General features: G+C 45.8%; 1 protein-coding gene across 2 annotated transcripts; it reads left to right on the forward strand.

Annotated features, from left to right (window-relative positions):
* The first annotated feature begins 11 nt into the window (after positions 1–11).
* LOC146172808 (transmembrane protein 179) lies at positions 12–7,601 on the forward strand. Of its 2 annotated transcripts, none has more exons than XM_084583465.1 (5): positions 12–354; positions 1,015–1,330; positions 2,310–2,438; positions 3,700–3,784; positions 5,739–7,601. In XM_084583465.1, the coding sequence occupies exons 2-5, from the start codon at positions 1,044–1,046 to the stop codon at positions 5,919–5,921; spliced, it is 684 nt and encodes a 227-aa protein (XP_084439591.1). In that variant the 5' UTR covers positions 12–354; positions 1,015–1,043; the 3' UTR covers positions 5,922–7,601. The 2 variants fall into 2 exon arrangements, with proteins under 2 accessions (XP_084439591.1, XP_084439590.1); XM_084583464.1 differs by lacking the exon at positions 12–354 and adding an exon at positions 397–718.
* Positions 7,602–15,708: the final 8,107 nt, after the last annotated feature.

A 15,708-nucleotide genomic window follows, 5' to 3' on the forward strand; every position in this document is an offset into this window, starting at 1 on the left:
ATTATTCTCGCATCTGATCAAACCTGTTCAGCCACCGCGTGGTAAAATTTGCTGGAGCCTGCGTTCGTAAAACAATCCACCGAGCCACCTTCGTCCGTCTTCTTTAGTGAGGCGACGAGCAATATCTTTTTTTTTGAGGCGGTACGCGGACGCGTGGACGCGTTTCGCTTCGCCAGTTCGCCGCTGTCTAGCGGCGGTGTGTCAACAGTGGTTTCGTTGGTTACCAGCTGGTTTGTTTTAGCTTGTGCCATTTGCTGTCGTCTAGGAAGTTGCGATCACCAAAAGATAAGCACCACCGACTACCACGACCGCTACTAGCAGCTGTCATGTGCTGAACGGTTGTTTTTAGCCAAGGTAAATGCTGGCTGTGAACTCGAAGCTTGGGCTCGTGCTAGCTGCGTTTAAAAGGCAGTTTTTGTGGGCGCATTTGTAATGTAGTTGGGTGGTAGAATCTTGGCCGCCTGAAAGTTGTTTGTTGATTATTAAAATAAAAAAGTCTTGCTTTGATGGGAGCTGCTAAAAAAGTTGCAAATATGTAACTCGCCACAAAGCTGCGTTCGGGTGTGATGTGATTAAGATGCGATGTTTATCTTTGTTCTAATGGGCCGAGCCACGCCTTCTCATGTAATCTCATGTAATCTTTATTTGCTACTTAAGTTCTTTTTCTCTGCCAGCTCGTCGAGCTGTCGCGAGATCCTAAATGTTCTTTTCAGAAGACGTAAGTGGCAGTTATCCTCCGTTTGCTTCTTGATTGTTGAACAGTCGCTGGAAAAACTACCACCAAAAGCCCTCCGCACCGGCACTTTCATATGGCGGAACAGCTTAATGTGAGGTTGCTTCTTTCCGCGCTTGCGCGCATGTGAGCACTAAAGAAGTGATAATTGGCATCCAGTATAATAAGCACACACAAAAGAATAAAGGAAATCATGCATAGGAAATAGTTTGCAGTAGCAAATGAATGAGAATGTGTTCCATGCATTTCACATTTCCTGGTCTGGCTCTGTTTCTTTCCAGATTCGAGGCCATTTGGAACCAACACCACTATGGGGCTCGGAAACATACTCCTGCTGACGCAGGCCACCTGCTACACCATAACACTAATCCTGTCTGTGTGCACTGTCGTACCAATGGCAGTGCACGTGTCCAAGTTTGATGGCCACTGCCTGCTCTACACCACGGGCAGCTTTGACAGCGACGACGGCCACTTCATTGCACGATGGGCGTCTCCTTTCTACTGCTTCTTCACTCTTGCCGTTGGTGGCCTTATGGTTGCAGTCTCATTTGTCCAGCTGGTTCGGATGTCGATATTCCTCTACATGGGCATTGACAGGTTCGGCTATGTTTTTTTCGCAGGTCATTGCTTCTAGGATCTGTAGTATCTCTCATCAGCAAATTTATTCAGTTCACTTAAGACAGCTAGGACTCATATAAAAGACAGTGTTAAAACCAATGCCTGTGTTTGCATTCAGCACATTTAGAACTGATGAAGAGCAAAAGGCGTGAATCTATTCAGTTATCGGCCTTTCTTCTTTCAGTGAACGGCAAAGGCAGTGAACGGCACCTGCACTGACCTTTATTTTAACCTACCAGCTTTAGCCGCAGATTTTGTTATCTCAGCTGCCGCGTGGGATATTTGTCATCAATCTTAAGGCACTTCCTCTTGTTGTTTAGAACAGTGTAACCTACCAGTTCACTAATACATGCAAAGGTAATTAATAATCAACCTGCAGGCCATGTCAAAAAAGAATGTAGTTCAGCAAAAGAAGGGATTACAGCTCAAAGGATTCTAACAACTTCATTGATGCTTGGACTGTGGATGTGATTACCAGTATTCATTCAGTTTGGGTGCTTCTTTTTATTAGCATTCAAAGTCCGCATCTGTGTGAACCAAACAGTCATGCCTTAAATTCCAGCTCATAGCATTCAAGGCAATACACCAAGGCTCAGTAACTTCCCTTTGAGTGATTATCTTGTGTGTTAAAGCTAAAACAAACTTTATAGCTGTAATGAAATCCACTGAAACACATTATCGTATCATCAGTCCTGTTTTCAAGTTGGCTGTGAAACTGTTGTCCCACTGCCATCTTTGAGCCTTATTCCTTGTTTACTCTGTTCAGGAAGAGGGTTGGCATCTGAACAAGTGCATTGGAAGTAATTGTAGTGTGGTGCATATTTTGATTCAAGGAGGCCTTGCTTACTCATTTTTTTTTTTTACTTTGGCACTCCTTGTGGCTAATTACTAGCACCTTATTTAAAAATGTGCTTGGTTGCATTTACAGTGACAGTAATGATGTTGACCTTGGTTGCAGTTCATTTCTGTCTGCGTTCCTGGACTCAGTGGTCAGCGTCATTGTGATGCTTCTGGTCTTCACCACTTCGGTCCTGGTGTCAGACGGCTTCCGGGCATGGTGCCGAGCTATTACACAGCGCTTTCCAGCGTAAGCGCCAATCCTCACGTGGTTAGAAGTGGAATGTGTTGGACTAGCTGTTGTATGTTGTACCTGAAATGATTATGTCCTCTGCAGGACTGGAAATTTGTGCTCCTGCGGTGTACTGTAGTTGTTGCCAACATATCCCCAAATACAAGCAAGAGTAATGAAATAGTAATGAAGCATATCTTAAAGGGGCTTCCAGGAGCTGAAGCAGGCTTTAACAAGTAAAATTATTCCTCCAAGAACATTCCTCTGCCTTGGAACATTCTTCCTCAGAAATCTGATGGGTCGATATCTTGGTATTTATGTTAATCACAAATATTTGTAATGAAAAATGCAAACAATGAAAATGCAGGCCGCAGGCCTGCAGGCCAGTTTATAGCTGAAAGGATTTATTTGAGGCCATGCAACATCGCTAATGTATAAACCGCCTTCTGCCACGAACTGTTCCCTGCATGTACAGTGTGACTAATGAAGTCAACGACATGCGAGTCACTCTTCTCCACAAACTGCTCACAGTGCATGGCGCAACTGACAATCGAGGCCGCAATTTGCAGGCAGCGTGCCGCCACAAACTTCTCATGACGCATACAGCACGACAGGCAGTCACCGCAGCAGCGACATCCGTGGTGCATGCCACCACAAACTGCTCGTGTTGCATTCAGCGCAACTGGCGGTTGCGAAGTCGGCGACATGAAGGCCGCACAGCACTGGAAATGGCCCTCTATGCGTTGCGTGACTAGCGATCGCCAAATCAACTTTGTGCGGACAATGCATAATGCTTAAGGCTGCAGTCACGGCTTGTGCGTTTACATCATCTGTAGTGGTGAAAGAGAGTGTTTGGAACATCCAAATTTCTGAACATTGTACTTAATGCAGTCTAGCCGGGTAATTTTACGAATTCGTATCAGCCAGATTCACATCACCAAAATTCTGCTGTATACCTGAAAGGGTTGCTTTTAAATGTTATGCGTCCCAATAAACTGACAGCAGTAATAATATTGTTACGAAGTAGCAGTTAGTGAAACTAATTTATTTACAGGGTATGGGGTGTTGCGGAACGGTCAGCTTCCCGGCCTGCATGCCTCGGCTCTTCATCCCAGTGCTTCTGAGCACAACATATCAATATTAATGAGGAAATAAGCTGAAGACCACTTTGTATTTTGACTGGCGTAAGGTTTGAGGATTTTGTGTGTTTGCGCAGACACTGGCTGCGAGACTGTTCATTTCAGTTGTCATAGCAGAAACAATTTTTTGCCTTTTACAGATGTGAAGATGCTTCAGTTACCCAGATTAGCAAGCCTGACCACGTAGACACCGTTGGATTTTACATGCATGTTGGCACAGCTCAGGTATGCCTTGTCACTGTTGGACATCACCTTTGATAATAATAGTAGTAGTAGTAATAATACTTTATTTCCATCATTTATTTGCTTTGCCTGCATTACAAATTGCAAATACTGACTATTTAAAAAAAATACCCTGCTCTTTTCAGGTCATGAGCCCACGTAAGTATTGTGTAGTTGTGTGACACCCATGTTGTTTGCATTTTTCATTACAAATATTTGTGATTAACATAAATACCAAGATATCGACCCATCAGATTTCTGAGGAAGAATGTTCCAAGGCAGAGGAATGTTCTTGGAGGAATAATTTTACTTGTTAAAGCCTGCTTCAGCTCCTGGAAGCCCCTTTAAGATATGCTTCATTACTATTTCATTACTCTTGCTTGTATTTGTCTGTTGCTGAGTCTGTCTTCCCTTTGTCATCTGCTGTTCTTCTCTAACTTTATTGTGTTTACTATATATTCATGGACAACACTTCATTTCCTTTGATTCAATTTATTTGGGACAAGCAAAACCGTCTATAATTTATTTACTGCTAAAATTAAGTCTTTCATAAAACTTGAACAATATTTAACTATATAGTTTAAGGTTTTATGGAACCTGTCTATCAAGGAAAATTCGTTCTGCATGTAAAGAAACAAGAATTTACTAAGTAGGGGCGTAGCTGAAGCATTCCCTCTACCCCCCTCCACCCTTTTGACCTTTCTTTTCTGTCCATGCTATTTACAGACCACATCGATATACTAACATTTTAAACGAAAATTATAAAAATGGTTCCTGTCGAGCGAGCTCAAGCTATCATTGCATCTGCTTGAATACACTGAACTAAATGTGCAGATGTTGCATTGTAAATTCCCGCAATACCTTTGCATTTAGCGTACGCAAGCGTTGGGATGTAGACAGCTTGCTGCAAAGTCTCCGTATCAACACATAATGTCTCTGGAAATGATTTTGTCCCTTCGCTCATTATTCAGGTCCCCATATGACTCACAGCCACCTCGCTAGAAGCTTCACTCTTTCACAGATTCTGATCTTGACGCTGCCATTTGCAGTTTCGTTTCCACACTGTTGTCTCACCTGGTGCTTTCCTGAGACAGTTCCATAGAGCGTGAGAGAATAAAAATGCGGCAGAGCACGAGCAGTACAATTATTGCGTGTGTGCAGTTGAATGGGGTGTACCTGTATCTGTCTTCTATGGAGTTTAGCCTTTGCTGGCGTCTGCCGAGCCGGTACGCTTCTCGGCAAAGGCCAAACAGTCTTGTAACAGCGTATAACACCCTTAGGTAGATTGCTTTGCATCCAATTTTTCGATGCATCCAGTGCATATAGCAGATTGCCCTGCAAAAGTGGCTTCTAATAGTCTGACAGAATGCTGTTAAAACATGGGCCATTTGTTTGACAAAGATTCTGCATGCATACCTTGAAAAGAAAAATCATTAGTATCTACATTCATGCTCAAAGAGTCCTTTCATATACAGGTCGCAAGCAAAAAGATAAAACAGGATGCAGGGCACTCTACCCGAGGTATACATACGCTGCATTCATCGTGTAGTTTTATAAGCAATGCCCTATCTGTTCTTGTTTCACTGTGAACAAGGCAAGGCACTCATAGTGGTGCCAAAATGTTAATGTTTTTGTTTATGTTTCTGTCATTACCCTTCGTGGGTGCTTGGTTCTTCACATGCAGTAAGCTACAGTATTTAGACTGCAGAAATTTGTTAGCATGCCGTGAGGCTGAGGACAGCTTATGTGTATTGAACCAAGGGTTGAAGGTACGCATGTTGCTGTGTCTCCACATATGCTTTGTTGTCAATTTCTAATTTTTTCAATGGAGTAATAATTGAGCGTTGTAAGATTTGACTATCAAAGCAACTCACTTTTGTTTTGCCATATTCTCGATTCACTGCTTTGTGAAGTTCTTTCAGGAAATTATTTAATGCAGTCATGCTCTTCCTCCCAGTTTGGTGCGTGGAGCTCTTGGGTGTGCTGGGTACTCCAGGCAGTGCTGTGCACTCGCAAACTCTGCCTGTACCATGAGCGCGAGAACCTCATGATCAGCATGGCTCGGGAACGCCGCCTGCTCAACGCTTCGCACGAGTCGCAGTCACAGACCGTTGACGACACCGTTCCCATTCTTGACTGAGGAGGCACGTACAAGGGCCGCACAATCACTCCTCTTGGGCCGTTGACCTTTGCTCTGCACGTTTCTGCAGCGCTGTGGTGCTTACAAGCTCAGCTTGTTGAGATCTGGCAGGCTAGTCCTTGTGGCAAGGCCGTTCGACTTTGAACTGTGGGACATTGAGTTGACTTCAGCCATGCCACCTGTGCTCAGGTTTGTAAATGCTGGATTGTTGGTTTGTCTTTGTCATGGCTGGAACGGCTAGTTTACTCAAAATATATGGCTGTGGGCGGCATATTCTAGCACTCACACCTCATGAAAATGCACAGAGTATGGAACAGCTTGTACAACGCACTAGGCTGGTTCTCGTCATAACTGGGAATGTGTTCATGTTTAAGCCTAACCAAAAGAGAAGCTAGAATTCCTGGACATAGATGCTATCTGGTAGGCTGTTCGAGCTTTTGGAGGCATCGGGCTCTGTCAGTGACGCATAAAAATCTGTACAATTTGGAAAGGAAGAACAAAGCGCTTCTGAGCATTTTAGTTCGCACTGTTTCATAATGGCGCTGACCACGAGGAGCTGTGCATGATTTGTACCCACTGCCTGCAGAATAAGGGACTTCTCCCGAAACAGGACTTGGTAAGCCTTCACACAAGACTATCACCAAGCAAGTGTAATCGACTTTGTGTGTTGTAATTTATCTACAATGAGTGCATGGTTGTTTGGCAGATTTGTGCTTTTTCACTTCAGTGTAGGAAGCATGAGCACAGCAGTGGAATATCGCTTTTTTTTTTTTTTGAACAAATTCCTAGAGACAACTGGACCAGTGAGTTTAGCTGATTATTCTGCCATGTGGTGTACATATCAGTGTGGGAAATGATGAGATTTTAAGAATTTTTAGAAACTTGTTCCACAGTTAGGTGCATGAATAAGCATGTTACCTGTGTTTACTTCTGCTTTTGTACACATTTTAGCCAGTATATATGTGGTGCACTTAAAACTCTGGCTGTTTGCACGCTTTTCGTGCATGTCTATGTATTTTCAAAGCTTGTGTTGTTTTTATTATGTCCAATCAACGTTTCTTGGCATCTATGCACCTCTTTTAGTTACTTTATGCACACAGTGTATTTCTTTCGTACTAAATATGCATGATTCTAATCCGATGTATATTAAGCCCTGTATACATGGACTCGACAGCATCAGGTCGAGTCAGCGTCGAGTAAGCGAGGTCACCATAACTCGACCCAGTCGGTGTCTACATGAACTCTCTTACTAGCGAGTAAGTATCGCAGCGGCACATAGCATCGAGATTCGAAGTTATTGTGTAATTTCCTTGCTCGTATTTGATTCCGTTACGTTTTACTAACGAAAGCTTAGAATATTATTTTTTGCTATCGATGACGGCTAAAAGACGAACTTCACTGGCGGTCCTCGTCGCTCCGGAGTTCCCCTTAACTCGACTCCCTGACTCGACAGCATCTACATGCTTTTAGACAAGCGGGTCAAGCGAGTTACCCTACCCCCTGCAAGTGAGTTAACTCAACCCGCTCCGCCGCCTATTTTACTCGACAGGCTTACTCGAACTGACTGTCGAGTTTGCATATACAGGGCTTTAGAGGCCTTGCAGGTGGAGTTGATATTATTTATTTATTTCAAAATACTGCAGGCCTTATGGCCCAAGCAGGAGTTTTTTTTTTTTTTTTCTCCATTATTTATTTATTTATTTCAAAATACTGTGTCTCTTATTATTACCCACGGGGCTGCAGTCGTGCATAGGCCAATGAGTAATTATTCCCTTAATTGTTGTGCACAATTTCACATGTATCTCTTTTCATTCATCTCTCGAGCAAATAATTACTCTTGCTCTGCTGATATGTAGGTAGAGTTTGTTTGATTCAAGGTGGTCTCTAGTGGTTGTTGTTGCGTGTAGTTTTGTATCGAAGGCCTGCACACAAGACCTTCACTGTGATTAGCACTTCAAATGCTACCGGTTTAGGTTTAGCACACTATCATTATGGCATTGACTCCTTAATTTGTTATCTAAACACCTGAGTGTCAGTTACATCTCATATTCAATTTCTGAAGTTGCTTTTAACTACTGTCTTCTATCTTTGTATTCGCCTGTATACTTGTCTTGGTTTTTATACAACGAATGCAAGGAAGGTCTTCAATTGTTATGATCATGCAGTATGGAGAGAAAGTTGGAGTGCGAGTAGTTGCGTTCTGTATTGAGGGTTGTTTACATGATAGAAGTTACTCTTTTTACAAGGGAGGCATGTTGTGTTGCAAGCATATTTCTTTGCACATATTGTGCACTTCGAGTCTTGTTTGTCGTGCTGTTGTATATTTTTGAATCCCTGTGTTTAGCTTTATTTATGCGTAATACTCTTGCAGTGCATGACACCTTGAATAAAATTTTATGATGAATCCTTTTTAAAAAACCAAGGATAAATTTTTGAGTCACCCCTGATGCATGCCTAAAGGAGTATAGACACGTATATTTTCTGTTTCAGGATTTTTGCTTTAAACAATTCAAGATGGTCCAAAACAGAGGTACTGCGACCCAAAAAGCCCCAACACGTCTCAGTTAATTATCAGGGCTGTTATCAGAACCAGTTTCGGTTTCGAGCTCTCCGAGCACGAGCGCGCGATGACGTCACAGATGCGAGCGCGCGCCACACGAGCGCCTCCTGCTGGCAAAACTGGCGGCACGTACACACACAATCTAATGGCACATACAGGCAGTATTTTTCGTCTGTTTACGATCTCCTGTGCAAGAAAATGTCGTCGAGCAGTGTTTCAGCGTAGCATAATTAATTCTCCGACATTGTTTCACCCGAAGGCGCGGATGTTATTGACAATGCCGAGCACTTTGATTTCGACCCGCTCGCCTGTGACTCAAGTGAAAAAGCAGGAACCAACGGCAGCCATGAAAGCTTGGCAGTTGGCGTGCAGGATATGTTCGCTGGTTAGACATGTTGAAAAAATATACTGATTACGCTATGAAGATGCTGCTCTCTCAGCCCGGTTTTCCGGCGCTGTGAGCTCCAAGCTGGCGTCGGAAAAAAAAAAAAAAAGAAAAGTAGTTTTAGCAGTAAAAAAAGAAAAAGCATGGCCCGATAAGACTTCAGCGATCATGACCAGCATGACTCCCATCCTGCCCATGCTCACGCGCTGATTGGTCCCGACGCGGCAAGCCTGAGTGGCGCCGGCCAAGCATGTGGCACTGTCAAGGCGGTCTCCGCCGCCGCCGCTATCGGTAATCTCTCGCGGATCACTGTTTATTCGCGTGCATAACAACTCCGTACAAAGAACGATGAATAATGAATAAATTGGGAGGATTGTTTGACCAATACTGAGGTGCTGGTGGAGTGATTGCAGCAATACAAGCGAGCTTTTTCTACATCCACTTTGCTGCTGCTGTCCGGTGTGACTCGCCTGGCGTCTGCGAATCAAGGATGTATCTTTTATGCGATAGGCTTCCCAGTAAAGCGGCCCGAAAGTACAACGTTTATTACAGCGTTAACCCATTCCGAAGCGCCGTTCGCTGCCGCTTCGATGTGAAACCAGCTAGGCTCAGTGGCGTCTAGGGCAGGCGGGAAGTGGCGGCACAATTCACATCTCCCGGAGCGCCAGCAGGCGGCGCCGTTGCCGAAAGCTGTGCGCTTGTGCAGGAATGCTCTTGGGACCCGAGTACAGCAGGCAGCCTTAATGTACACCAGGTTCAAGTTGCACGAGTGCGGCGTCAATGAAACGAGTAAGTAAATTGTGCCTCCCCTTTTCGGGGTCCGATCTGTGTGTCCGTGCATGCTCACAAAGTATACCCAAGCATTGCGCTTGAAAAGCACGCCAACCGCGAAATCGACGCCAAGTGAAGTGATTGTAACATGCAGCAACGAAGACGGTATGAAAAGCCATCGAGTCAAGCGAGCAGAAGCGGAGAGCTTTCCCTGGGGTGCCGAGTCGATACAGACAGGGCAAAGACGGTGAGGTATCCTATGTCGTCATTGGTCTTTGCTCTTTTGGCTCCACGTCACAGTTGTTTGATGACGTCATGTTGTTTACCTATGTACACGTTTTCGTCACAAATATGTCACTGTCGATGAGTTTTGAAAAATGGAGTCTTTGCCTGGCTTGTATTTAAAATCAAATTAAAATATGTTCGCGGCAAAATGAGAGGTTGGGATTACTTGGGGAGCATCTCTGTATAATCAAGAAAGCGACCGTATTCCTTCTGACGCTTCAAAAATTGGTGTCTATACTCCTTTAAGTCATGCGTTTGGGGTCCTTTTAAGCCATGCGATTATCTTAGTCTGCTCAATAAGAAAAAAAAACAGGAGCTTGCATGAAGTATATTTCGACCCATCCACAGTACAGAAATATCAAGAAAATACACACTGTGAACTTTTGGGTCAAATGCCAGAAACAGAAAAGTGTTGAGATGACCACATGAGATGTGCATTCGAAATAATTTTTTTGTTCATCATCACTGAATTTATCAAAAGACATGTTTTCCAACCATCTTTTCCCAAGCTTCAGGTCCGACTGCCTGTTCGCTACTTACGAAGGCCAGGCAATGGCTGATTCCATCATTAAAGCCATCGAGACATGTACTGCACTTCTCAAAGAATGTCTGTACAATACCTTCTGAAAGAGTTGCCCAAGCCTCGAGCACAGAACCTATAACATCTTGGTACGGAGGCTTCTTAAGGTTACCCTTAGCAGTGATAACCCCTCCTACAAGGAGGAAGTCTAACAGTCCCCTTACCTCTCTGCTGTTCTGTTCTTTTCACCTAATACTTTTCTCTCCTTATCTGACTTCTCGCCTGTCATCAATGACTGGGACAGTTATAGTACGAGCAAGCTTTCTTCCTCCTAAGAAAACCAATAGTACCCCTCGCCCCCTTTCCACCCCTATACCTTACCACTGAAGTTAAACAAATTGTTATAAGCGGCGTATCACTCGCTTCGTCTGTAATCAGTCATTGGTGGTGTTCGGTGGCGGGTCGACTGCGGTCATTGGACATCTTAATGGAGGGAGCTTTCCGGGCTTTCGAAAATGTCAAACCTAACCTTACTTTTAGGGAGCAGGCAGTATTTAGGGTATTTTACCGAATTGTACATTCTATCCCAAGAGGTGAGCAGGAATTAGTTTAGGGATGAAAGCAGTCTAACATATTGCGATATTATAGTAAAATCTCGTAAATTCGAACTTCCCGGGACCGGGGAAAAAGTTCGAATAATCCGAACATTGGATAACTCGAACATTTTCCCCGGTCCCGTGAAGTTCAAATTATCTAATGTTCGAATTATCGGATGGCCTCTAAAAAACTAACAAGAACCATTTCCATTGCGGTAACTGCCCCGTATTTGCTCGCGTAACGAACCGACTCGCATGATGAACCCATCCATCCCCAACTTTTTCCTAAGAACTTGAAAAAAAAAATAGTTGTGGTTTAACCCTGGTTAACCCTAGCTGAATTGCGATAGCGACGGCGGAAGCTTCTTTTGCCTGCTCCATTATTACCCTATCACACCCTATCAGTGTAAGGTCCTACATTACTGGGGACACAAGTTCATCCTTTAAGAGTGACGCGGGAGCGTAAGCTTCCAGCCCACATAAAAATGACAAGGTTTCAATGCTGCTGAACCGAGTGTGGAGCGAAAGCATTAGCTGCCGGTGACCGAGCGTTGTTCATCTTCGCGGCTGTTCAAGGTGAAACGTGGCCCTTCCCGGGACGACGCGACGGGCAGAAACCTGCGATAAAAAGGGCGTCAGTCATTAGCATGTCTACAGTGAACTAGAATATTGGCATGTCCCTCAGTTTCGCGCCGTCATGGTCCTCAATGCATTTCTTGGCAGTGCGCCAAGATGCTGCGCAGTGATAACGTCGCGGTGTGTTTACCTTTCTATGTTAGCTCTAGCAGAGGGTTGTGTTAATGTGGCGGCTTTTTGTAGTGCTTGTCTATGTCGCCATCACTGTCACAGGTGCGCCACGACGTAAGGGTGTGCCGGAGGTGTGGAATTGTGAGTTTGTGGGCGAATGAGATCATTGTATTAAAAAGAAAAGGGGAGAAGATGGAATCCTGGGAAGTTCCGGCTTCTCTGAGGGAAGGAGCTAGGTGATGCGTGTGGGTCAGTAGACATCAGCCGTCCCGACATAGGTGTACGCACGTGCGCCTAGATCAAGACCGGAAGGGCCGTCGTGATCAAATCCAAAGCCGCTTCTGTGTGGCCCGAATGGCCGGGTCAAAAATATCGGTGGTGAGCTACAGCGCGTGACATTCCGCGCAGACAAACGGGGATGGAAGCCGGCCATGCTGTAGGGGTAGAGATCGTTGTCCGTGAAATGCACCCCGCACGAAGCGACGGCTTTCGGCGGCAGAGCGGCGCGTGCTCTGTTACCGCGCCGCCATCTTCGTTCGATGAAGGGAAGTCGTTTGACTAAACAGCATGAAGGACGACAAAAGCTTCGATGAAAAAAAAAATGGTTGCGACATAACTCGTCTAAGCACAGTCATGGAAGCGAAAGCTTTGATTTGCAGTGCGTATTTCTAAACCAGGTTCGATGCATATAAGCATAAACCTATAGTTTACAGAGCAGGCATTGTTGCGGTTTAAATGGCTGTCTGCGAACGTCGAGGAAACGCAGCCGAAGCACTGATTCCACTGCGCGGCTCGTCCGCGGATATAGATCTGCGCACCTCAAGGGCACTACAGTTGGGTCTGGCCGACACAAAGGTGTCGAGGGAATTTGAAGGGGGAGGTCCCAGGAGACGAGTCAGATGGACAGCGGTGGCAGTAGAGGGAAATTAGGCAGGGGACTGGAAGGCTGTGTGGCATTTGGTGGAGATATATGTCGGTACGAATAAAGTTGGCCAGTCGTGTGAAGAAGCAGAAACAACGGGCGTACCACTGTAGAAGAAGCGAGCGTCGCTGGCTCCGCGCGCCGCACATGCGAAGGTCAAATTTAACGCGCCTATGACCTTGACTCGACGAGGCTAGTGAAGCTTTCGCTTAAAGTTCTTATGGTAATCCATCGCGTTTCTATAGCGCCGTGGTAGCAGAATTGCGCCAAACTACACACCGCAATGTAGATAAGTGACTTTTCTGGCTACGTTTGATAATAGCAATAGTTAATCATAATTCTTTTTCTTGTCCTTTATATATCCTATTAAGCTTTCGCTGAGCTATGTCGATGCAATCATGTGCACTGCACAGAGTGAGTGAGGAAAACTTTATTAAGTATACATTGGGATCTTTTATCTTCGCCTCTTCAGCCGATGCTGCACCAGCAGTTGGCGCCCCTGCCAGTCGAGGGCACCACTGGCTTTCGCCAGCTTGCGAGCTCTTGTGATCAGGTAGACCTGAGCCTCCGGGCCAGAGAGCTGGCCAGCAAAGCCTCCCACAGCCATTCATTTAGATTTGGAATTGTTTGTATTTTATGTGCGCTGCATTCCCACGTTATGTGGTACAGGGTAGGGGTCCTCCCGCACAATGGGCGTTCGTCTCTGAATGCCGTTGGATGCATCACGTCTAATATGTGTAAATTAATTACGGTGCCCGTCTGTATATCCGCCTCAGATCTATGGCCTCCTCCTTGCTGAGCCTCTTATGTGGCTCCGGATATACTTTCCGCAAGCCTCTGTAGTGCTGTAGTATTATGGTGTAGTCGGGGTCAAGCGGAATCAGATCCACTGCAGCGAGACTGTTGGGCACACAGTAGGTTTTATGTCCTCGGGCTACCTTGTCCGCGTACAAATTCCCCGTGATCCGTGCGCGCCCCGGAATCCACACTAGTGTTTGAGTATGATTTCGTTGGCTCGCTTGTGGAAGTCAGGATTTGGTGTGCTGTCTTAGATATCTTGCCCCGCTGAAACTTCCTGCATGCAGATTGAGAATCTGACAATATCGTCAGGCTCTATCCCGTTTCTCTTTTCTGCCTAATGGCCAGTGCGACAGCCACTTCTGCTTCGGTGACCATTTTGGATCGAGGCGCTAACTACCGCGCGGCCCTTGCAGTCCGTGACCGCGTGGCTATGCCGCCCTCTTTGCGTTGGTTTCGTATAAAGTTACATCAGTGAACCTTGACGTGACTTGTTGGCCGAATGTTTTTTCGTAATACTCTGCCCTCGCCTGCCTTCTCCCCGGGTGTAGGCGAGGGTCCATGTTTCTTGTTATGGGCTGAGCTCGCGGTACCGATTTCAGACTTCCCGAGGTACCTATAAACTTGTAGGTGTGTGCTGTACCCCGCCCTTTCCAGCACCCGTCTTCCTGTCCTCGTTTGCAGAAGTCTGTTCAGCTGCGACTTGATCTGGACTTCTGCCAATTCTTGTATTGTATTGTATAGACCCAGAGCTGCCGGTTTGGCGTGTTCTTGGGGAGCTTGAGAGCAGTCTTGATCGCCATTTTGATGATGGCGTCCTCTCTGTCTTCTCCTTCGGTCATATTGAAGTAGGGTAGAGCGTATGCTACTCTATTAATCACGAGGTTCCGGACCAGTTTGGGAGTGTCCGGCCCCTTCATCCCCATCTTTTTGCTGGTCACCCGCGCTATCATTCGGACGACATGCTGGGTCGAGGTCTTAAGCAAATTAAGAGTATGATGGCACCTGATCCCCAGGCTCCGTACGGTTGTCTTTTCGGGTATGGTGTCTCCTTGTAGTCGGATCTCGAGCTTGTGGCCTTGGTCTATAGGAACAGAGCGGTTGCCCTTCCCTCGCCAGAATCTGATCAGTTCCGATTTCCCTGGTAAGCACTCATTAGATATTCTTCTATGACAGATGCTGTTTCTTGCAATTTTGCTTCTTTCTCCCCGAGTGATCCTGTAGTCGTCCAGATGGTGACGTCATCGCGTACATAGCGCACTGTGTGCCCTCTACCTTCTCAAAGCGCCTCGCCAGGCCAATCATTGTCACGTTGAAGAGCGTAGGCAAAATGACTGCTCCTAGGCGTCCCTTTGTTGGGCGGGGAAAAGGTCTCTGTTTCTATGTTACCAATTTTGATTTCGGCTGTCTGGTTACTCAGAAAGCTCCGACGTACTCATAGACTCTGGTTCCACAATTCGTGTCTGCCAGACCGTTCAAGATCCCCTTCTAATTCAAATGCACCATTAATGTCCACTGCCAAAACCACGTGTTTTGCAGAGCGCGCGATACCCGTCAGGACATTTTTGATCTGCAGGAGAAAGTCCTGGGCTGATATAGCTTTTCCCTGAAGCCAAATATGGTGTGCGGCATCTGAGCGATCTCCTCCTAGTAGTTTTGCAGCCTATTGTTGACAATTTCCTCTCGAAAATCTTGCCCAGGCACGAATTTAAAAAAATGGGCCTCAAATTCTCTATTGCCAATTTCTTCCCCGGTTTCGGGATCATGATGACCATCGAGTGTTGCCACGTACTGCGCTAGCACCGTTCCTGCTTCCGAACGCTTGTTCATGAATTCTGCCAGTGCCTTGATATTGTTGTTGCTCATGCTCCATTATGGCATTAGTGATCTTGTCGTCGCCAGCCGCCGTGTTTTGAGTGGCGCTGACCGCCCGCGGAGTTCTTCCTCCATGATTGGCTTGTCCATTTTCAGATTTTGGACCCTTTTGTACTCTTCTGTGTATGGAGATGAATCCTCTGGCTCTGGACGGCCTTGGTCACACCTTCCTTCGTGCCTGGGAATGTCTGTAGCAAACGCTGCAGCGACTTCTGCCCCTCTCATTTGGTCTTAGTGGGGTCCATGATGGCCTTTAGGATTCGTCATGTCTTGGAAGTGCTGAGTATGCCATGCAGAGGAGCGAGCGTCTGCACGTTATTCGCTTAAA

This window comes from Amblyomma maculatum, chromosome 11 (assembly GCF_055883805.1).
Source record: "Amblyomma maculatum isolate TAMU_Amacu chromosome 11, ASM5588380v1, whole genome shotgun sequence".
NCBI classification, from domain to species: domain Eukaryota; kingdom Metazoa; phylum Arthropoda; class Arachnida; order Ixodida; family Ixodidae; genus Amblyomma; species Amblyomma maculatum.

Excerpts from the sequence above, each read along its gene's own strand:
- LOC146172808 (XM_084583464.1), top strand. The coding sequence starts at position 583 with ATGTTTATCTTTGTTCTAATGGGCCGAGCCACGCCTTCTCATGTAATC. Across the intron at positions 2,439-3,699 it reads ATTACACAGCGCTTTCCAGC|ATGTGAAGATGCTTCAGTTA; the intron begins GTAAGCGCCAAT and ends TGCCTTTTACAG. Across the intron at positions 3,785-5,738 it reads TGCATGTTGGCACAGCTCAG|TTTGGTGCGTGGAGCTCTTG; the intron begins GTATGCCTTGTC and ends TCTTCCTCCCAG.